This window comes from Podarcis gaigeae, assembly GCF_964106915.1.
Source record: "Podarcis gaigeae genome assembly, chromosome: 3".
NCBI lineage: Eukaryota > Metazoa > Chordata > Lepidosauria > Squamata > Lacertidae > Podarcis > Podarcis gaigeae.
In genome coordinates, this window is record NC_139680.1 from 113,745,466 (window position 1) to 113,769,066 (window position 23,601).

Here is a 23,601-nt window from a genome sequence, read left to right on the forward strand (position 1 = left end):
GAGGCATGGCTGTGTTAGTCTTGAAATTGCCCCTAATCTCCATGCCAGAGCATGTGTTTGCATGCGCAAGGTGCGCAACACTGGCATTGCTGTCTAAAGGATGCCCGGTATCAAGAAAGGCCTCCATCTGTAAGACTTAGAGAGCCACTGCCAGTGAAAATAGTGAATAATGGCCTAGGCTAGATGGATTCAGGGAGTAATTCGGGCACTAGGTTCATTCATATACCACTTTTTAAGATGTGTTCATTTACCTATACATACACCTGTCATTCTCTTATGAGCTAAAATGTTGCAGACCACATGGACTAGAGAAGTAGGTACGGGGAAGAGTAAACATAGCAGAAGTAGCAACGTCATAAACCACAACTACACCTTTCATTGTGGTATCATAATAGAGTGGGCCAGATTCAACAAATGAGTCCCACTAGCAGAAGCCTGAACAGGGACTTCTGCTAGCACAGTGGAGCTTCCTTGTTCCTCCTGCAGCCCCCGCCCACACCTTAGGCTCTGGGAGGTGGTACTTTCACTAATCATAGGCAACCATTTCTAGTTCACATGCAATGGAAATCAATGCCCTTCACTTACTATGACATTGTATGTGAAATGTTAGGCAGGCTAGTCTTGTTTCTTTATTATTAAATATCGTTGTTGTTGCGCACGAGCTCTACGCAAGCAGGGGCTCCCTCGTTCTATGACATGGTAGTGGCATTGTACATGAAGCTCTCCCAACATTGAAGAGCTGCATGTCTCAAAAACCTGGAGCAGTGTGAGATGGACCAGATGCTGATAATTTTGAAAGTTATGCCAACCAGCTTGGTGGCCGCACTAGGTTACCATGTTGTTTGCCCAGGAAAGGCCATAGCTTAGTGGTAGGGCATCTGCCTCTCAAGCAGAAGGTCCCAGGTTCAATCCCAGGCATCTCCAGGTGAAGTGCAGAATGTCCCCCACCTGAAATCCCAGAAAGCTTCTGCCAGTCAGTATAGACAGCACTGACCTAGATGGACCAATGGTCCGACTTGGTATAAAACAGCTTCCCACATTCCTAGTGGAGTTCAATCCTCAGCCAATGGACAACTGAGCGGTGATGTATTAAGGGTCCTCTCCACTTGGATGCGTAACATGAGACCAACCCATGCAAAAGCATGGGGGTACGGGGGCCGGCGGGAGGGGGAAATATAGTATTTCCTCAGTTACTTAAAACAAGTGATGTATTTTGAAGAGGCGTTGGACAAAATAAGGCAACAAAAATGCTACTGAATGAGAACAATGTGACAATTTCTTACAAATCAAAAAGGCAAATGAGAAATAAGCCATTCTGTTACACTAGGAAGAGCAAGAGACGGTATCACAGAGGTATGTGTTTTTAATAAAGCAAATAGATGCTGCAACATGCAGTATTCGTAAAACTTGACAACATATACAGACCTCTCAGGAGGAAAAATATATATATATGTAATCAGAACCAGAGTCCAGATATTTAAAGACAATGTATACACAACGTTTTGATAAAACCTATCCATTGTACAGAATATATAAAAAGAAGAGCAGCTCCCATCCCGGCTTTCGTTCCAACCGGACAAAATGTGAGAAAAGAGGTTGTTTCCCAAGTGGTTGGGCCAAGCTGGGCCTGCTTTTGGGGGTGCACAGCACAGACATCCCCTATGCGCCCCCAGAGTGCAGGCAGGCGCGCCCACAAGCAGCTTCTGCATTTGCTACGGCCCCGGGTGGCACAACAGAGATGTTTCCAGTTCACCTGTCACGTTGGGTTTTGAGTTTATTTTAAGGTGGGCGAGGGAGGGGCTCACAGGGAGGGAGTTGCATATTGTTTCCGTTTCTGAGCTTGTCTGTGATTGTACGCAATGGTGCAGGAAGTGGGGGCTGAGGGGGAGGGCTGGCTGAGAGTCCCTTTTCACAGACGGATATGAATGAATTGGATGTTGTGGCCAATCAGTTCATCTTCCATTCTTAAGAGGGGAAATGGGGGGGGGGGAGGGGACATCCATATGGAAAAGAAAGGTCCCCTCCGCTGAAAAAAATAAAATAAAGCAAGATCTTTGCTCTTAATACAAGACACTGTTCCCAGGGGCAAAGCATTTTATTGTGATATAAATAGGGAGCTTTCTGGGTCTTTAGGCTACTAATACGTACATCAAAATGCCCCCATGAAGAAAACCTCGTGGTCTTCTCTTAAAAGCTGCTTCTCTCGCTGAGGGAAATTTACAGAGTGTGTCAAATGAGGACACGCAAAGCTTATGGAATGTACTTTAAGCAGTTTTTTTTTTATTTTTTTATTATTTATTTTTCAATTAAGGGACAAAATGGGTGAATGAACAGGGTAATGCAGACAACTGCCCGATTTATAAAAATAAAAAAATAAAAAATAAAACCCCAAAAACACAGACAGTGGTTTTCCCAATAGAACTTAACAAAGACTAGAACAAAAACCAAAAGAAAAAATACAATAAAGAGCCAGGTTGCCAATGACCTTTGGTCATCTAAATAATAATAATAAAAAAACAATTTTAAAAAAAACAAAGATCAAATCCAACGCCTCTGTTCTGAACAGAGCGTGTAAGCAATAATAAATAGTGACTTCCATAGTAAAAGATAAAATTTCAAGTTACGACAAACAGCTTTCATTACAGGAATAGAAAAGGCCCATAATAACAAAATATTTTGCATTGCCATATACAAAAAAGGTTTCGTATCCAGAGGGGCTCCTCTCTCTCTCTCGCTCTCTCTGTCTCTCTCGCTCTCTCTGTCTCTCTCTTTTTTTTTTATATGCTTTGCATATGAAATCCTTTCCGATCTAAATATATAAAGCACCATTTAATTTTTTTTTCTTTTTGGCAATGGAAAAAAAAAACCTGCGAAACTTTTTAATTTTTTTTCTTCCTTTCGTTCTAGTTTTTTTTAATTTTTTTTTCTCCTTTTACTGCATATGAAGATTTTTATTTTTAAAGATGCTGGAATGTAAAGGGGTAAGAGAAGAAGAAAAAAGGGGACGAAAGAGCACACTACGGAACAAACCAACATCATCACCTTGCATTACTGCATACAATATGGCAGCGGAAAGAAAAGTAACCCCCCTTTGATATGTACAACCATCAGCAATGCTCATTAAGTGCGACATTCAAACAGATTCTTTCTCTCTCTTTTTTTCCTCCCCACGCTCCCTCCCCCCAAAAACAGCCATTATATGGCCTCTTATCTGTACAATGTCACACTTTTTCTTCTAAAAAAAAAATGGTTTTTTCAAACATACAAATAATTTGCACTATATTATCCTGCCAAATTAAAAAAATATACTGTGGCAGCCTGTTTGTTTTGTGTGTGTGTGTGTGCATGTGTGTATGTGTGTTTTTCCACTACCAAAAAAAGGTACAATGATACCTTTTCTTTCTTTTCTTTTTTTTTAAAGAGAAACAAGCAACAGTTAAAAATACAAGCTTCATTATAAATACTATAGTGCCTACTCTAGGTGAACATTAAATTCAAATACCATTCTAGAAATTACAGAAAAAAGAGACCATAAATGTGTTTTTCTTCTTGTTTGTTTGTTTGTTTTCTCTTCTTCTTAGCATAGGAACCAACAGGAGTGTGCATTTTCCTATATTTTAAGTACTATATATTCTTAACCCTTTCCCCAATGTATTTATTTTACAACCTGAAGAGTTGTGTATATAACCAAGGCATAGGATTTTCCACTACTGGTTTTCAATGAAGAGCAAGTCTTGTACACCACCAAGACAATGAACCCTAAAATACAAGTTTGTTTTTTTCTCCCCTAAACAAAATGAAGTGTTTTTGTTAAAAAAAAAATCATAACATTTATATTTAAAAAAGTTTTGTACAAAAAAAACCAAACCCATCCTTGCACTGTAGGAGTGAGAGAAATCATTCGATATTTTTTATATAATTGTACGACCTGTTCCCATTCACAGCGCCGTAACGTTGAGTCCCAGTCATTAAGTCAAGTAAAACGGCAAGCTGGCAGAGTTTCTTATATGCTCATCATGAGATTATGCTCATATATATTTTTTAATTTTTTTTCCATTAATCTTGCAATTTTTCCCTTAAAAGTATAGAGACCTGTAAACTGGGAAAATTGTACAGTGCATTTAAATTGTCCTATCTGAGCAGTCTTAAAAGGTTTTTTTTTTATACTCAACCTGTGTACCTCTGATTAAAGGGAAAAGAGACATACACAACAGGCAGAGTCAAGTGCTATGTGAACATCCAAAGGGGCAGATCCTAGCTTAATCATAAAAACAATGAATCCTTTTCCCATGTCAACACAACGAGCACATAGCATATGGTAAAAAGAAACAAAATGAAGTACAACTTTTAGGGAGCACAGACATACTCTCTGCTACTCTTTTTTAAATTATCTTTCTCTCTTCTTTTTCAGAATGTCACACTTCAAGGCAAATCTTAATAGTTCATAGTTAATCATCATATCAATATTAGCTTATAACCTGTTTCTTAGTTTTAAATGGCAAGCAGTACCACATTGTGCTAATAAATCACTGTATGTGTTATTTTTGCTATGCGTTACACTCAGTAAAATATTATTGCCGGACTGTTTTATATGTCTTTCCCCTATATAGAGAGAGAGATCAATAGATTGATATGCGGTAGGTATGCAAGGTTGTACGTTTCTAATTTGATTGCCAAGTTGACAACCAACTTAATTCGGATATTTACTTATTTTCATTCTTCTTCCTTTTAGGTTTTGTGTCCTTTTGTGTGCCAGAATCACTAAAAGATATTGGTAAAATCTTTAAAACATGAATTTTCTTCCTAGTGTATTTAATCATCTTTCAAAGCCTTCTGCACTTTTCACATTCATTTTCTTCTTATTTTTTAATCATCAGAATAATGATCAGAATCTCAAAATTCTGGGCAAAGAGGCGGGGCAAAGAGAGGGAGACAGGGTACTGGTTGGGTAACAGGATGAGAGAAAAATCATCTGCAATGGTCCCGGGATGTTTTCAACACTCTGGAGGGGAATCAATTTGGGTTGTATTCAACTAAGTTATACTCAGAGTAAATCCTCTGAAATCAATGCACTTAAATTAGTCTTCTCCATTCTTTTCAACGGAGCTACTCTTAAGTAGGACTAAGACTGGCTACAACCTTTGAATTAGGTGACTTTGGGCGGAGGTTAGTTGGAACAGGAGTGCATGGGTAGGATCGAATGATGATTAACTAGGACGTATTGGGTTTCCTTTCTTAATTATTTGATTTAGGTAGCCACTGTTGTGAGAAATACAATATAGAGTTATCGGCTAGGTCCTAAAGGACTCGTTTACATTGCCCAGTGCGAAAGTTGAGCTACAAGTTTAGAACAAGTAGGGTTGCCACCAACATGGCTTAAATAGATTCAAGGCACTCGGATTTCCATTTCTTAAACCAAATGATAGTACAAATTTACCTTTTTTTCTTTTATGTCCTTATTTTTCAATTAAAGGCCTACTTTTTTCCCTTCCCTCCCCCACCACAAAAACAACTGATACGTTAACATCCTTTTAAAGACAGAAATTGAGATAACACCGTGGAATACCCTTTTCCCTTTTCAGTGTTATCCATCTGTCCAGAGAGGGTTAATTCAAAGAACATTGCCCCTATACATTTCAAAACAAAACTGTACATGATATGTGTCACAGAATGCACGTAGCATGGTTGGTTCTGTTAAAAAATGTTTTCGTTATTCTGATTTTCCTTCCCCCTCTCTTTTTCCTGGAACATTACAGGAAATGGGTACATAGCTGTCTGAGTTAGTATTTGGGTGGGTGGGTGGGTATTATCATTTTGTTTGCTCAGCAACCAATCAGGGGACAATTTTTTTAAAAAAACAGCCATAACATACCATACATGCTGTCTAATTTTTTTCAAAAAAATTAACAAACATACACAACATGTAAATTATTGCACAAGAGAAAGGCTCAATGTTTGCGTAGTATTGCCCCCAATACAGATCATGCATTCAAATGGTGAAAACAGAAACGAAAAGAGGAAAAAATGAAAAAAATAAAAAATGAAAATGAAAACAGGTGTGCTGGTGACTAGCACTTTCTTAATATCATCCTTAGCTTCCATTATTTTACTCACAAGGGACTAGAAAATCTCTACACCGGGGTGGGGTGGGGGTGGGGGTGGGGGTGGGGGTGGGGGTGGGGAGTTGGTTGGGGAAAGGGAGGAGAAGGGGGACATGTTAATATACCTCTATTCAGTTTTTATGTCATTATTCAAGACTCGATCACTGTGCCATTTTTTCATGTGTTTTTCCAGGGTACTGTACACGCTAAAAGGCATCTTACAAATTTCACATTTGTAAACGTCCTTCCCCACCTGACCATGCGTTTTCATGTGCCTGGTGAGTTTGCTACTCTGGGCGCACGCGTAGTTACACAGCTCACATTTATAAGGCCTTTCCCCAGTGTGGCTCCTCCTGTGGACAGTGAGGTTACTACAGTTCTTGAAGACTTTCCCACAGTACTCACAAGTGTCGCTGCGTCTGCCCTCTTTTGAACTAGGCCTTCCAGGGCCTGGACCACTAATATGCGGGGTGCTCCCTCCACTTCCTGTACCGCTGCGGCCTGATATCCCTCCATCCATCTCCCCAGGAGGCGTCGAGAAGCGTAAACTTCCGTTTTCGGAGGAGTGTTCGGAGGAGGAAGCAAAAGGCGATTGTCGGGAGTCTCCAAAGTTGAGGAATGGATCTTTTAGCTGCCGGGAGGCAGCGTACCCAGCTAGCCACTGGGAGTAAACATTTTCAGTGTTAGGCATAGCTGTTGCGGGAAGGTCAAACTCCTTTTCAAGTTTGATGCGTTTGGAGAAAGGGCTTAGGGAGCTCGGGCTACCCAAGAGCAGCTTTTTTGACAAACCTCCAGAGGCAGATTCACCAGGGGAACACCCCCGACCATTAATAGCGCCGTCGTCGAGGCGATCGGATTCACCAGCTACCGAGTCTTCGTCGCAAGTGTCTCTATGTACCTCAGATTCGGACAAATGCCCTCGTTTATGTTTCTCCCCAAGGACCTGATGGAAGGCCTCGCTGAAGTGCTGCATGGAGCTCAGAACCATCCCTTGCATGACATCCGGCATGGAGCGGTTCTCATCGACAGACCGGGAGTTGTTCTCATGGTGACGAGCTGCTTCTAGATTAATGCCAAACCCATAGTCTGGCCGTTCATTTTCAGTCAAATCCTCCTCTTCTTCTTCCTCTTCCTCTTCTTCCTCCTCCTCCTCCTCCTCTTCTTCTTCATCCCCGTTTTCTGGAATCATATTGGAATCATTCTCACTCTTAAACTTGGCCACTACAGATTTTAGGGCACTGCTAGCACTGCCAACAAGGTCACTGGTTCCAGGCTCTGGGGAGCTGGCCGTGGAGAGGCCATCGTCAGACTTCACTGTCATTGGGGAGGATTTGTGCATATGGGTTTTCATGTGGCGCTTTAGCTTGCTTGCTTGAGTGCACGCGTGGTCGCAAAGGTTGCACTTGTACGGTTTTTCTCCAGTGTGGCTGCGGCGGTGGACAACTAAGTTGCTCTGAAACTTGAAGGTTTTCCCACAAAATTCACAGGACTTGGATTTGACCGGAGGCTGGGAAAGGGGAGGAGCGGGAAGAGGAGGGAGAGGCGGCGTGGCCAGAAAGGGTGGCTTGCTGCCTGGCTGGAATGGTTGCAGTAACCTTTGCATAGGACTGGGCCGGTTCGGTGACAATGGCGGACTAGAGGTGTTTCCAGCTAACTCCCGAAGCCGCCTGGAGAAATCCATTGCTGGGGGCTCCATGGCCATGGGGTTGAGTCGCAGCACCCTGTCAAAGGCACTGGGGTGATGGGTTGCAAGGGCCATTTCTTCGGCACCCAGGCGTTCTATGCGGTGTGGATCCAAGTGATGCCTTGGAGGGGGACTAAACAAAGGCGGCGTGGGAGGGAAGCGCCCTTCTCCGAGACCCGAAGCTTCTCTTCCAACCGATCCGGGTATTCTAAGGAGGTTAAAGGGATTATTGTCTGCAATGTGGATCCCGTGGAGCGGTGGCTGTGAAGGGCATTCAGCACCTAGTCCTGATGGAATACCAACCCGCGGTGTTAGGGGGCTTCCGTGGTCACTTTCTAAGTAGATTCTTAATCCATGAGTGTTCTGTGCGTGTTGCAAGAGAAACCAGGCGCTGTTGAATGGCTGTTTACATGTTGTACATGTGTAGCTGCTGGGTTCATCTTTACCTGCAACAAACAAAACAAAACACCACAGTAGCATCAATGTTTAATAACCAAATAGCTTCCTTAAGAACGTCTGACAAGACCTGCTGCTGGACCAGACCCAAGATCTTTCTAGTCTCCCATCCTGCTTCCCACCATGGCCAATTAGATGCTTCCTGGAAACCCACAAGCTGGGCTTAGAGGCAATAGCCAACTCCAACTGTTGATAATCCCCAGGAACTGGCACTCAGTGACAAACTACCTCTGGACATGAAGGTCCCACTTAGCCATCAAGATAGACCTCTCAACTCTGGGATTGTGTCTGATCCTTTTCTAAAGCCACCCCCAATCATCTGTCAACCAATTTCATTTGATGACCCCCCCCCCAGTTCTAATATTTCATATTTCTACATCATGAATAATTTTATAAACCTCTGCTTTATATGCCTGGTATTTGTCGACTCTTTTTACTCTTTCTTGAAAGTCATTCCTTTCCTCAGAAATAAACTTCAGCAATAAGCGCAAACACTTTAACACATAAGCAGATACACTCCACATATAGCTAAGGCCTTTATACCAATGCACATTGTGGCCATAATCCTAAGCATAGTTTACTTAAGAGTAAGACCCATTGAGCTCAGTGGGGCATACTGCTATGTAGATATGCACTGCTATAATTGTAATCTAAAGCCAGAAGTATCAAGTCTCTGGATCTGGAGTAGTTCTGCTATGGTCTCATGGGATTAATCTGATCCATTATTGGAGGATCATAGGATACTGTGATCCTAACAGTATTTAACCTATGGGCATTGAATAACATCAAATTTAGGTACCTCCACTAATTTTTAATGAGATTATTTAAATATACATTTTCTGGTTTACTTCCAAGGAAGTATTTTAGTGCACATGGTTATGGTCTAGTGTTGCAATCCTAACCGTACTTATTTCCAAGTAAGTCCTGCTTAAATAAATTATGACAATACATGCCAAAGATAAGGGTGCATATCTCATAGGATCAGAGCCTAAGCCAATTAATTATATGCCAGTCCTCATTTGGAAGCATGTGATTTTTGTTTTTTGTTTTTTTAAAAACTTATTCTGTAAAAAACCTTGTTTCAAGCTGTCAGCTGAGAAAATGAAGCCTGAAATATATGATATAGCACAGCCTTTCTTTCTCCAACTGGCTTATGGGTCACCCAAACAAATCTAGATAACCAGATGGCTGGATAGCTAGATAAACATGGATTTGGATAACTTGGATCCAACATCTGGCTAAGAAACTAGCTGAATATCCAAATTTAGAGGGGCTAAATAGAAGAAACCTACAGGAGCCATCTTGCTTTTCTTTAAAATGCTTAACACTGTAAATGTCATTTTGAAATGCAGCTATATATCTGAAATTTGATATATCTATCTACTGTATAAGTAACAATTTATTTTAACCAGTATCACATGGTCCTGCTTCCTGCTATACTGATAACAACCATGTGACTGGCCCGTGGTCGGCCAATAAGCAGGCGTGCCTACTATTGGGGGCCGAGACCCTTGATCCCCTCAATATTTGTTTTAGGAGGGGTGGGCCCCCTCAATTTTCAGGCAGCCCTATGCGCATGTGATGTCGTACACCGCAGGTCCAGTGGCCATCTCCTCCAGAGCACTCGGCCTTCCACAATGCGCATGACATCGCACACGCGCAACAGCACTGCGCCCTCCCAATCTTGGGGGCAACCTCACATCTCTGGCTGTAGGATCTCAACTTTGCCCTACCCAGTATTAAGTCTACTCTGCTAGCCCACATTGAATCCCTTGGTGTACTGTCATTTAAATATCACCTGGCAGAGCTGGCCCAATACATTTAGCAGCCTGAGGCAAGGACGAGATGGTCCTCCCACCTTGCTTTCTGGACTTGCAGTTAACTCTTACTTCAGCACTGGTGATTGGTCAGCATCCTCCACCACACCTGAGGGCAACACGCTAACATAGGGGGTAGAGGATATCCAATGCCTCACCTCTGTTGCCTGAGGCTGCTACCTCACTCTGCCAATGGTAGGACTGGCCTGCCAACTAGCGAGTGCTACAACTGGAACTGGGAGGGTGGAAGGTGGTGGTTGTTGTTGTTTGCCATCTACTTGTTGAGTCTAGTCCCTTAACAGAAAAGGGCAGTGATGCTTATCCTCTTTAGTTTTCCCTTGCAAATAGTCAGGTAGCCTGGACAATCACCAACAACGGTTCTTTGTACCCCCTTGGTAGTTGCCCCCTTGGGAATCCCTGGTGCTGTCATTCCCAAGAGCAACTCCACATTTTACACTGCAATTCTGCTACACCTGCAGCAGACATATATCCATAAATAGCTTGTACAAATATGTTGAGAGCCCTGATGCACGGACACAGAGATGCTTAAGGGCGCCTGCCTGAAGTTCACAGCATTTATGTGCTCACTGAAGGAAATACTGCTTCTCCCATTAGGAACAGGACTGTCACATTCAGTGCAGTTCTGCCAGGCCAGAGATGAGGAAACCACGAGCCTCCAGAAATGGTTAAGACTTTAACCCCCATCAACACCAGTCAGTCTTGCCAATGGTTGGGCATGATGGGAAATGCAGTCCAACAAAATGGCGAAGGACTGTGGTTTGATGGGAGAGGATGTCAAGGTCCCAAGTTCAATCCCCAGGATCCTTACATAAAGGTTCTTTGGAAGCAAGGAAATACCTCTCTATCTATGAGGTTTTGGGATGGGTGTTGCTGAAGCTAAATGGACCAACTGCCTGACCAGTATAAGGCAGCATCATATGAACTGGAGAGAAAAAAATAAACTGTAAAAGGGATAGATCCTTATTGTTCTCTTTCAGTGGTCCGTTTCCACCAAAAACAATGGGGGGCATTGAGAGGACAGCAAAAATTAGCATAAATAAATATCTTGGCAGCTAATTGTGACATTAACAAACCATTTTGAAAATGCGGAAACTGCCGAGCTCTTCCTGGGAATGCATGGGGGGGGGCACACACACACACACACACACACACACACACACACAGAGTGTATTTCTATATACTGTACTAGTCTTTGAACAAGCAAGGCTTACAATGGTATTTGACTGTGTGCTGATCTTCTAGGCTGACCTGTGATTTACTTTACGGCGGTGTTTATAATCTCACTCAATATAACCCACTTGTGGGCAAATCTTTTTTACAAGATTAGACAGTAGATGCCAAAATTAGGTTTCCAAACATATGCCTAATGTACGTGCGGGTAGAGAGGAGGGAGGGAAGTATGAAGTGGATGGGTTTTGAAAGAAAAACGCTGAAGTCCCCCTATCAAGTGATCTTCATTGTTCTTGTTTTCCTCCTCACTTCAAAGAAGGAGAAGAAAAAGCTTTATAAGGGGGATTTTCATTATACAATGTGTTGAATAAATGACTTTGGAAAATGACAGGCAGGCAGCTTTACAGTTATGTCTACTACGACTCACACAGAGCCCCCCCCCCACCTGCTCGTAGCTTCAGGTTTCTCTATTATTATACATTTAGTCTGACAATCTGAATTGGGTGAGTAAGAGAGAGAGAGAGAGAGAGAGAGAGAGAGAGAGAGAGAAATTGGAGGGAGGAAGAAAAAGAGAGATTCAGCCATCTCTGGCAGGTGTTTAACATTTTGGTTGCTTTAAAGGAACCCCTTTGGAATAATATTTAACATTTCATTCTTCTGCCAATGCCAGCTTTTTAATGAACCTTACTGTGATGTTTAGCGCAGGGCGCTGAAGATGGCAGCAGATAAATACGTAAATCTTCTGGAAAGAGGAAAACTCAATTGGGCATGCAGATTTCGGAACGCTTGTTTGTGGGCTTTGGGTGAGGGTCCAGAGAGAACAAAGTGGGGTGGAGAAGGCAACAGGGAAGTCAAAGCAGTTGGCAATGTGGATAGTTCTCATTTCATTTTGCTGTTATAAACTAGAAGCTTTTTATAAAAACTGCAGCAAGTGATGCTATCACCCTCTGGTCTGCTTAACAATGCAACACACCCCTGCTTTGCTAGTTTATGTATTAGGTCAGTGGAAATAGCACTGTATCTTATAATGAGGATACAACATAACAGTTTTTGTAATTGCATTTTAGCATTCCCATCAACTAGATATTCTGGATCAGAAGGGCAGCTGGTATAATCATAATGTCAATGAGAAAGGCTGTTACGGCAGAGAGTAAAAATTACATGGAGGGGGAGCAGCTTTGAAACTGGTAATTATTACCAGTCCACTAATAGCAAATGATGCATTGCAGTTTCACCATATAATCTGTATTTCATTCAGCTTCTTGTTGGGGCAGCAGATTATATTACAGCGCTCACAATGCCAAAATTTCTAACCTACAGTCATCAATAAAAGCCTTACGTCCCATAATTTGGTAAATGACTTTCTTCATAACATCTTCAACTGTTGTAAAGGCTAGTATCGATTTCTTACATGGGGGGGGGGGGAAGGCTTCATTTATTTACTGGAGTATAAAATGTAATATTTTTCTTCATTTGCTCAGATGAAAAACAAGTTTCCACTTTTACCATTCCTGTATGGTGGTGGGGGAGAGGGAGGGAGAGAGAGAGAGAGAGAGAGAGAGAGAGAGAGAGAGAGAGAGAAAGAAAGAAAGAAAGAAAGAAAGAAAGAAAGAAAGAAAGAAAGAAAATGCAAGGCGAGAAAGACAGTTAAAATCCATGAGTGATTTACCTCCTGCTTTGAAGAAACACAATTTCTAATTTGTCTATTAGTACTTGATTAATTATGAAAGCTATTGACTGACCATTTTACCTCCTGGAGATGTTTTAACAGTCGATGCAAGATTGCTGATGCTTTAAGGATTGGAAGGAGGGGTCCAACTAGGAAGGGCAAATTTAACAATAAGTGAGCGAGCTTTTGCTCAGGACAACGCAAAGCAGCAATATTTTGTTTGTAGCATGGACACCATCCAAATTCAACCCTTCATACAATAGATACCCTTTCCCAGCTGTTTTTTTCCTCCGCCTGTGGGCAATGTACAAAGTGACTATACAACTTAGAGTCTCCCCATTTCCCTCCCCTCTCCCCATGAACTTGTGGCGTCAGCTTACTGCAATGGCATGAGGGTCCCTCCCCAACCCACAAGCCATGCAACAGAAAAGGTTGTGTGGCTGTTTCCTAAACCCCCTAGTTTAGGAAGAGGATTGGACCTATTTACGGAAGATAAAGCTATGACCACGATGGCGAAGTTCTACCTCCACTGCGGGAGGCAGTATGCTTCTGAATATGGGCTGGGAATCACAAACAGGAAGAGGGTTGCTGCACTCAGGCAGTATCAAAATTTGCGAATATGTGGACCCAATCTGGGACTCTCTTGCATTTAGCAGGTCCTGCCCCCATACCTTGTTACTCAGGGTAGAGATGCTCCTGAAAGCCTAGGTAGGAGAGCATGCACACTTAGGTACATCATGTGTCTGTCCCTCCCTTCCTCCCACATTCCTCCTCTCTTCAATGTCTTCATCTGCTTGCAACCATCTGGGCATAAAACTGCAAACAAAGGCCTACACAAAGGCTGCTCCAAGAGAGGATTTGGGAGAAGAACCCTAGGGGGTTGCAAGACTAGAAACCTGCCCATGTCCTCCCTCCTTCTGCTTCTGAATCACAAACAAACTCAAATGCAACAGCCTCAGTTTAAGGGATGTTGATCCCTTAACCATGTTGACCAGAGACATGGCTCTGCATACTTCATTGTTGCATGGAAGTGCAGGGGAAAAAAGATAGATTGTGGTAAGCGGACATACGAATCAGCAGCCCAAGCACCTCAGCTTTCAAAAAACCCAAACATTTATTTATTTTTTGTCCCTCAAAGCTGGGAAGATGAGCCTTGAAAAGTGACACCCCAAAATTCCCTTTGGAAATGCCAATGGAATTCCCTTCTAAGAAGGAGCTCTGCAGAGTCCCTATGCAGCCATGGTACCCAGAAATGTGGAGTGCATCAAACTGCACTGTCCTGGTCACCACATGGATTTATATGGTCTCCACATAAAGTTTGCAGCATATGGCTGAATTGCATGGATAATACAAGACTGTATCAGAACAAATAAGTTTCCATAAGATATTTCCCATGCACCTGACCAGGCATTAATGTTCTCAAATCATGAGTGCAAGAAGAAACCGGTTTCAAGCTAACTCTCAAGACACCTGTGTCCAGTGCTGTCCATTGTCACTCTGCACAAGCACAGTATTGGGGACTGTGTCTTGAATTCAGCACTAGGAGGTTTCTAGTCCAGGAAACTTTGGAAGAAAAGCTTGAGATTCTGTGGGAATCTAGATGTCCCAAAGACTGGGCCTCTAATACATTTTGAAATGCTTGATATCTCCTGCAGTAGTTAGAAAGGGGAGGGGGACAATAAACTAGGGTAAAATGCAAATATATGAAAATTTACCTGCTTTGAATAATTAATGCAGAGTTCAGTTTTTCTTTGTGCAATGTTTGAATTACCCTGGCACAGATTTTTTTTATTAATTTCTAGCGCAAAGGCGTGTGCAGATCTGGCAAAATCCCATGCTACGTTCCCCTTCAGCCACAAGTGCCACGGCACAGTTTCTCTCAGCATATGAAAATTAAGCAATGGATTACTGCTAGGCAAGGGCTGGAGTGGACCCAGGCCAGGCATGGCAGAGGAGGCCTCTGTTTAGTAAATCATACTAATCCAGCCAATCTGGAGCGCTGCTTTGCCAAGACTCGAGGCAGACCCTTAACGCTGTCCAAGGATGGAACTTTCCCTAACCTGCCTCAAAACTGTCATCAGGATTGTCTGTAGCTTATGAAGGAAGCATTTTAAAGTCTGTGAAACCTTGTTTCACATTTCAACACTGAGGGATCCTTAATACTGTATGCAGTTTTAGGATGGGGGGATGTTGCATGTCAGTAGGATTTTGTCCTGTCTCCTAATGTAGCTAGTCAGGTTGTTCGGAGAAGCTCACAAACAGGGCCTGAAGGGAACAGTTCTATCCTAGTGCTCCTCCAGACATCCTTTTTATTACGCATTCAATATGATTTGTGTTTGTGATACTATCACTTGTCCTATGCAAGCCCACTTCCAATACATTTTGTGCCTACCAAAGTTTTGGGGTGGCTTCAATTCCAATTGATGCACATCTTGTAATTTCATGCTGAAATCCAGTAACTTTTCATACCACAAATATTCAGGGTGGGTGGGTTGCCCCACTTTTGTTGTGCTATAGCCCCACTGAACATCAATAATAAGATAGTATTGGAGAACAATACTGTACCTGTGTGCCTAAGATAATACTTTTAACGAAATGGGAATCTCCCCCTGCAGATTTTTTTTATAGCATAATCACTGGGAAAACCACCTTAACATTCAGTGCCAAATAAGGACATTTACCTTCTATCCAAAATGGACCCCGTTTTTACAATCTGAAACACTGATGGGCTCTGAAAATGCTTAATTCACTAGTGAAGAAGGAAGACTGCTTTTGAGCATCTGTAGAGCATCTTCCTCTCACCAAAGATAATGATAAAAATTAAGGGACAGTCCATTTAAAGGATGTGAACATCAAGTGGAGTAAGCACATCTAATTTTTAGTAAGCAATATTTGCTTTTAACGGGTTCCATTGAGACAGTTTTAATCCACACATCCCACAAATTTCTTCATCTGGACCATGCTGGTTGAAGAGTACAAAAAACAGAAAAAGACATTTTGGTCAACCACTGCTGCTGGTGGTGGTTACGGATACCCGCAAGTGACTCCCGTCACATGACCAGCCATTGCACTGTTCCGTCAAGGCTGGATCAATGGGCGAGCGCCACCTGGGCTCTCTCTTTGCCCTGCCAAAGTGGCAGAAGGAGGAGGGGGAGAAAACACACTGTGTTTGCTCCTAGGAGCCAGGAAGGGAAATGAGAACATGGAGTAGAGAGTGGGCCAGACAGAAGGGCCCCCGCTGTGCCACCTCCTTCCCTGCCCTGCTGGAGAAGCAGTCTTGCCAACTCTCTGACTTGCAACAAGAGACAACAAGAGTTTTTTACTCCTCTCTCTCTCTCTCTCTCTCTCTCTCCCTTCCCTCCCTCCCTCCCCTCCCCCCCCCCCCAAGCTGAAGACTTTGCCTTTGTGCTGATCAGCTTTGCCTTCATTGAACTTGCCTAACCAAGGTTACGGATAATCAAGGGTTATCAACTTTTCAGGAACAGAGTCAAAGCAAGTCTTTAAACAAACAAGCAAACAAAAACCATTACTAGAACTGAGTTGCTACAGCAAATCTTCTCAGGACCTTAAATTCCTCTGGAATTTGTTGCGATAGCTAGAAAAACGCCAGAGTAAGCGCAGAGACACATACCACCTTCTGAATGATGCAGGAACACATGTACGGTACTCAAACTCTGCACAGCCTGTATGAACATATATCTGAATCAGGTGGGAATTCTACTTACAGTAATAGGAAGGAACACAGCTAAGGGAGTTACATTTTTGAATAGTCCCTTAGTACGTAAAAAAAGACCTCGGAAATGCTGGAATTAATGAGTGGGGGAAATGTTGTGATGCTGCTTGAGGGCTTCCCACAGGTATCTGGTTGCCCACTGTGAGATCAGCACCCTCAGGCCATTGGCTGATCTAGCAGGCTCGGTACTTGAGCAGGTTTAAGCAGAAGAAGGCAGCCCTTTAAGGGCCCCGATCCCAAATCGCTTAAGGCATTAACAGTGCAAATCAGCACTTTGAATTGTGTTCAGAAATGGACTGGGGGACATTTAATTATCCAATTTCCATATTTTCTTCTCTGTAGATAAATTGTCCGATTTGGACCATTTTAGAGTAGACCGAAGGATGGATGAGAGGGAGAGAAGGGAGGTATGACTAAATAACATGTGGGTAATAAACTGAGCAGAAATACTAACCGACAGTGGGATGAATCACTCTCTCTGCTGTGCAGATACCTTGTTTGCCATTAGAGAGGCTTAGAAGGAGTATGTGTTGGTACATGGACGCAATTAAGAAGACAAATCACCCCATAACATGAGATCTTTTTCATGAATGTACAAAGCAAAGAAAATTTAATTATTAGTATGTATCATTCCATGAAATACGCTACCAGTACTAAGTGCTTTACAATCCTTAACTCATTCATTCCCCCCTGCAATGCCATCATTAGACTCATTATTATTCCATTTTACAAACAGGCTGACTGAGAGTAGAAAGTTAAAGTCATTCCTTTCAAGGTATAGTTTGAATCAGAGTAGGCTCTTCAGCCAGATATTCTAGGTTGCATTTTAAACCATGGTTATTATAGCACACAATATGGGGGTGAGAGCCACTCTTAAAATGTGGATGATAATTTCGAAGCAGGTTTGCAAAGTTTAAAATGTATGTACAAAGCCAGCCAGATGTCTCTTATTATTATTGTGCATTCATGATTCTTTGCGCTAATGATGATATTGGGGCAGCCATATGCAATCATATTTTCAATATCGTTTGTGTCTGCAAAAGGAGACATACTGTTTCATTTCCAATCCGTGCATGCCCTGTAGTTTCCTACTGAATTTCTGCAACTTTTCATACCTCGGTATAGAACAAGAATGCCCCTTCAAACGGAAATAATGCAGTTAAGTTGGGGAAGCATCGCAAAATAACTAATAAAGTGGAATGATGTGTGGATAGTCCATTATAAATCCACAATTAAAGAAATATTACTGCATCAATGATATGCTGCAGAATACACTCACCCAAATACCCACTGGTTTGAAGGGGGCTCAAGCCAGTCACATTTAGTGGCCTAGTGGGCTTGTTAATCCTTTCAATGCCTGTCTAGGATTGCAAAAACAAAGACCAGTCAGGCCACAATAAACAGCTGAATTTACTTTGGAGGGTCCCAAGTTGAATTAGCCCTTTAAAAAGTGACCAAACAGGGAAAATGGAGGAGTGCTGGTGGTATTTTCTGTCTGTGTTCCTGCTTTTTGTATTTTGTGAACTGCTCAGAAACCTGTTTTGGCATTAAACGGTATATATACACACCTACAACCTGCATTTATTCAAACTTTTCACAAACTAGTCCACAGTCCTAAGCTATGTTCGCTTTTAAAAGTTAGCAAAGATTTTAACATTTTTAAGAAAGTAATGCTCTACTTTTCTTATTTTTCTTTGGGGGGGTGGGGGAGAAACAGGGGAGGAAAACCTTTCAAGCTGGTTTATAGTGGCCTCCAGGCATGTCCACAGCAGCCACCACCAGAAAGCAAACCAGAAAGGCCAATTGGGAAGGAACTGCGGAAGCGAAGATGCCATTGCTGTGGGGAAGGCAAGAGGGAAAATGCTCTAGAGCTAAGCATTTAAGCACTTAATTCTGCCAAGTCAGTAATGGAAGAATATGCCAGCCAATGCGCCAACAGGCTTTGGGAAAGCTTTCCTTGTTTGTGAAAGGAAAGGCAGCGTCCAACATTTTTTAGTATCTGTACACAATTGACATTTATAGGAGAAGTAGCCATTCAGGGTTCAGTGAAACAGAGGAACATAGGAAACTGTTTATACTGAGTTCATCTAACTCAGTACAGTGGTACCTTGGGTTACATACGCTTCAGGTTACATACACTTCAGGTTACACACTCCGCTAACCCAGAAATAGTGCTTCAGGTTAAGAACTTTGCTTCAGGATAAAAACAGAAATCGGGCTCTGGCGGCGTGGCCGCAGCAGGAGACCCCATTAGCTAAAGTGGTGCTTCAGGTTAAGAACAGTTTCAGGTTAAGAACAGACCTCCGGAACGTATTAAGTACTTAACCTGAGGTACCACTGTATAGTGGCTCATCCACACTTCCAGTTATCCCACTGCTTTCCCCTAGGAAAACACACACTTTGCCACTCAATCGGCGCAAACATCAATCGGGTTTTACACAGGTTGATGTTCGCTCTGATTCAGCTATAAACGGTGGGTTTTCCCACGGAAAGTGGTGGGGAAACCTCTCGGAAGTGTGGATGAGCCCAGCAGTGGCTCTCCAGGGTTTTAAGCAGGAGTCTTTTCCCAACACTATCACAAGATACTAGGCATTGCAGAGGCTCTACCACTGAGCTACAACACTTGCTAGATTCGCAATGGACTAACAAGTCCATTGTGTGTAAGAACATAGGTAGCTGCCTGATAGCAAGTTAGTTAGTTCATCTACCTCAGTACTGCCCACACTGACTGGCAGAAGCTCTCCAGGGTTTCAGGCAGGGGACATTCCCAGCCCTACCCGGAAATGCCAGAAACTGAACCTGAGACCTTCGGCATGCAAAGAATGTGCTCTACCACCACTGGGAGCTGCTTTATGCAGAATCAGAACAACTGGTCAATATAGCTAAGTACTGCCTACAATGAATGGTAGCAGCTCTCTGGGGTTTCAGGCAGCAGGCTCTCCCAGCCATACCCGGAGACACCAGGGATCAAACCTGGTATCACCTGCATGCAAAACAGCCATGTCAGCAATCCCTCCTCCCAGATGCAGCACTGCAGCACCTCCCTTACTGCTGAAGTCCAAGTTAAAAAAAGGTTCCCACTCCCAGTAGTGGGCAGCCCATAACAATCTTCCCCACACAACACAGGCAGCAAACACACCGTTACATTTAAAGCACATGCCCCAAAGAATCCATGGAACTGTAGTTTCTTAAGGGTGCTGGGAGTTGTAATTCTTTGTGGGGGAAGCCTTGTGCTTTAAATGTACATTGGGTGTGCTTTAATTGCATGGTGCAGATCTGCTCAAAGATTGCTGCTACATACGCCAACTATACACATTTAGCTGCTAGTTCATTGTCCAGTCCTATGACTTTGAATCAAGTTGCTAAAAAATAATAATAATCCACACAACCAACCTTCCACTTTGAACCAAATTTTAGGTTTGGGCTATAATAGCTCACTAGAAAATTTCCACACCAAGAAGGCAAACAGTCCTTGATCTCAGTGGCCAAAGATGATTAAGACTTGCATGGACAATACCTTGGCTACCTCAAAAAAAAACCCTGGGAGTGATAGTTTTGTGAGGATGCTGAAGATTCTCTGAAAGAGAAGGATCTCAAAAAATTACAGTTTCCAGAAGTCCATCTAGATCAGTATTGTCTATACTGATGGCCAGCAGCTCTCCAAGATTTCTGATCTGCAGATGTTGGGAACTGAAGGTGGCAAATGCTGTACCACTGAGCTTTGACCCTTCCCTGGGGCCATATAGATCAAACTAGTCGAGTCCAATAGTCCACAGAAATTTCACAACTACAATCCAACTTTAGTCCAAAAGTATGCCAGTCTTCATTCCACTCAGCCCTATAGGCGTGCTGATAGGTGGGTGTTTTGGATCATTAAGAGCTTGTAATGATCCAAAGGTTCAGAACATGTTCCTCCTTGCCAACCTCTATCAAATATCAGACCAACAACAATATGGAGAGAGGGGGAAATGAGAACCTTCTTACAAACAGAAGGTATAAAGACTGATTAATCTTACATGGGAAAGAGAAAGTATCCATGTTGAAATCAATATGAAGAATTAAGTGTAATGACTAGAGGTGAGAGAAATCTGAACTCGGCCATACCAAGATTACTATATCAGCAGCCAACAGATACAAGTTTTAAAAATGTGACTTGATTAATAGGGAAAGAGGCTTCAAATTTAAATTAAAAGATTTAAGAAAGAAGTCTGCCCGAACTAAGGCAAAGCACCATGACTGGTCCTTAGGAGTCAACTGCGTTCTTTAAGTCAGCTCATAGAAATGACTGCCAGATGATAAATATGGTCATCTTTCATAGGCCAAGCCCATAAACTGAGAATATTAACTGTTAAACTAGAAAAAATGCCCAAGGGAGGACAATTTTAGTTTGGGTTCTTGGGACTGTCCCACAGCTAGGTTTTGATTTTGTAAGGCATTCAGATAACTTACATCTATCTGAAAGGTGAAAAGGTCTTGACAGTAACTTGGTGGAGTTAATTCCCAGCTGCATCCTGGGCTTGACCAGTCTCTCAATTTGCACCTGGCACTTCTATGGGTATAGGTCAACCACAGTTACTAAAAGCATCATCAAAGCAGATGTGCAAGCTAGGTGGGGTGATATCACGTTTCACTCTCAGCAGGAGCCATGCTTCTAATAACGAAGGTGATTCAAAGTTCAATTCCAAACATGAATCATCTTATCTCTGACTTCCATCTTACTTTCTGAGCAAAGTCAAACACAGCTTTTCGAAAGACCTCAAAATGGCTGAAACGGCTGCCATAGGCAAACCATGTTATCAATCAGACCGTCAGAGCTACTGTCCAAGATATTTTGGTGCTTGAGGCGAGAAACCCAAACAGTATTCTGTCTCTATCTCCCTCCCCCACCCCCCACCGCCTCCTCTGGGAATTTGGTGTCTTATAATGCAGGACTGAAGAACGTTTTTCAGCCCAAGGGCAGCATTCCCATCTAGGTCACCTTCTGGGAGGGGCACATGCCAGTGACGGACAGAAGAAAAAAATGTAAATGTTACCTGTAGTGTTAGCTACTTTCTACACTCACCCCTCTCTATCCTCCATATGGGCAAGTAAAGGGACATTAGTATAGGTCAAAGATAAATCCCACCCAGGCTAAAACACTGGAGGGTACAAAGCAGGACCCGTGAAGGGTATGGCTGGAGACTGGGGGTGGGGGAGCCTGGGAAGAGTCCTGGGGGCCAAATGAGAGAGCTAGAAGGCCACATTCAGCCCCAGAGCCTTAAGTTTCCCGCGCTGCTTTTAATGGTATCCCCAAATCTGGATGTCTTTATCCTACCTAACGATAGGGCTGGGCTCTACCAGCTTTATGCCACTTGACCAATTAATAACAATTCTTGTTTGTATGATTGCATATTTTATTTGGCTACAATGCTGCAGTTCCATTTAATACTATGAGCCAATAATTTGTTTCTTTCAAAAGCACCCAAATGGGAGGTGTGTGTCCTTTGTTACTGGAGGACCCCTTGCCCAATGATTTAAACTCAGATGCCAGGGAATTATTCTCCATTTCTTTCTCCTTTTTCTCTCTTTACCAGGATTTTTTAAATTAAAAAAAAAAAAATTGAACAGCAGTTTGAAGCTAAACCAGGAATCTCTTTTTATTCATCTTAAATGTCAAATGAATGCTTGTCTTCAGACGCGACAGTACTGAAGGCATGGAAAATGGGAGAAACACACACCAGAGTGGGGGAATAAATAATTGTTACCACTTGCACTAGACTCTCTCTCTTCTCCATCTGGCCTGTAAAAGACACACACCGACACACTCCAGTCAAATCTAAGCACTCACAAGTCACATGTATTTCAGCAAGGAAGATTTAAACATGTGTTTAATTCTCCCAGTTCAACTTTTAAGTGCTTAACTTGGCTGGATGGTATCCAAAGCCTTTCTGCTACCTTAAGAAATCCATACTCTTGACCTGAGTTAAAACTGATATGACGTCTGTCCACACTCCATCCCCAGAGTTCTAGGGTTGCTGATTCAGCGCTTCTCCCTGCAAACCATAGGGCACCTGTGGATAGTCTATGTCAACAGAATTATGGGAGGATTTGCAGAGTCAGCATGAGTGGCACCACTGGTTGTTTCCACTGATAATGTGACAAGCAGGCAGCAGCCCTCATATATACATTATATTCATATCTCCTGTTCCTTGCCAAAGCTCAGAGCAGCCAAGTGGTTTCAGAATCAGACACTGGCTTGTGTCTAGACAGCTCTGCCCCAACAAGGTAGTTCCTTCACAGGACCTCTGACCATCTTCTGGGCCTCACAAAGGATTGGTTCCACCCCTATAATTCCCTGCATGCATGTGTGGAGGGAGGGTAAGGTTGATGCAGTGCAAACACACCGGTGAGAATGCCAGATTGGCTCCTCCAGTGCATTTGCACTGCACTGCACTGCTTCTGCTGCCACCTTGCCCCTCACTCTCATTATTTGGTGGTGATGGGAGGTCAGGTAAGTACTGCCGCCCCTGCCAACTGCTACTGCAGGTGAGGGACTCTGGCCTGATTGCCATGTGCTTTGGAAGCGAAGCTGGAGCATATGTGCAGCACAGCCTTTTCAGTGGTAGAACCCACTCAGCAGTACTCACTACCCCCTAGGCTCCTTTGACATAACTCCTAGGAAAGTGGCAAACACTTTTTTGTTCCGTTTTGTGAAAAGTCCGATTTAGGTTTTGTTGTGGTTTCATTTTAGTGCATACTTTAAAATTTTGTTTTATGCATTTCTTACCTTCACTGTAAAGTTGCCTTTATTTAAAGCTAAGCTGGCAATTTCTAAAATCTATGATGACATTATCAAGCACTTACAAGAAGGTTTGTGTGTGTCTGGAATGGCTTATTTGCTACAGCCAAGGAACACAGATATAAGAAAAACTAATAAAGAAAACAAAAGCTAGGACTGGGTTTAAACTACA

The 23,601-nt window shown here is 42.7% G+C and overlaps 1 protein-coding gene across 3 annotated transcripts in view; it reads right to left on the minus strand.

Moving 5' to 3' along the window:
• The window catches only part of BCL11A (BCL11 transcription factor A), a 267,794-nt gene that overhangs the window by 13,239 nt on the left and 230,954 nt on the right, over nt 1-23,601 (minus strand). For 2 of the 3 annotated variants that reach the window (XM_083733297.1, XM_083733296.1), the window contains one exon: nt 1,346-8,231. In XM_083733297.1, coding sequence (XP_083589423.1) covers nt 6,229-8,231 — 2,003 coding nt within the window. In that variant the 3' untranslated portion in view covers nt 1,346-6,228. Of the gene's footprint in view, nt 1-1,345; nt 8,232-23,601 lie in introns of those variants that run through there. The other variant, XM_083733298.1, reaches the window with a different exon arrangement.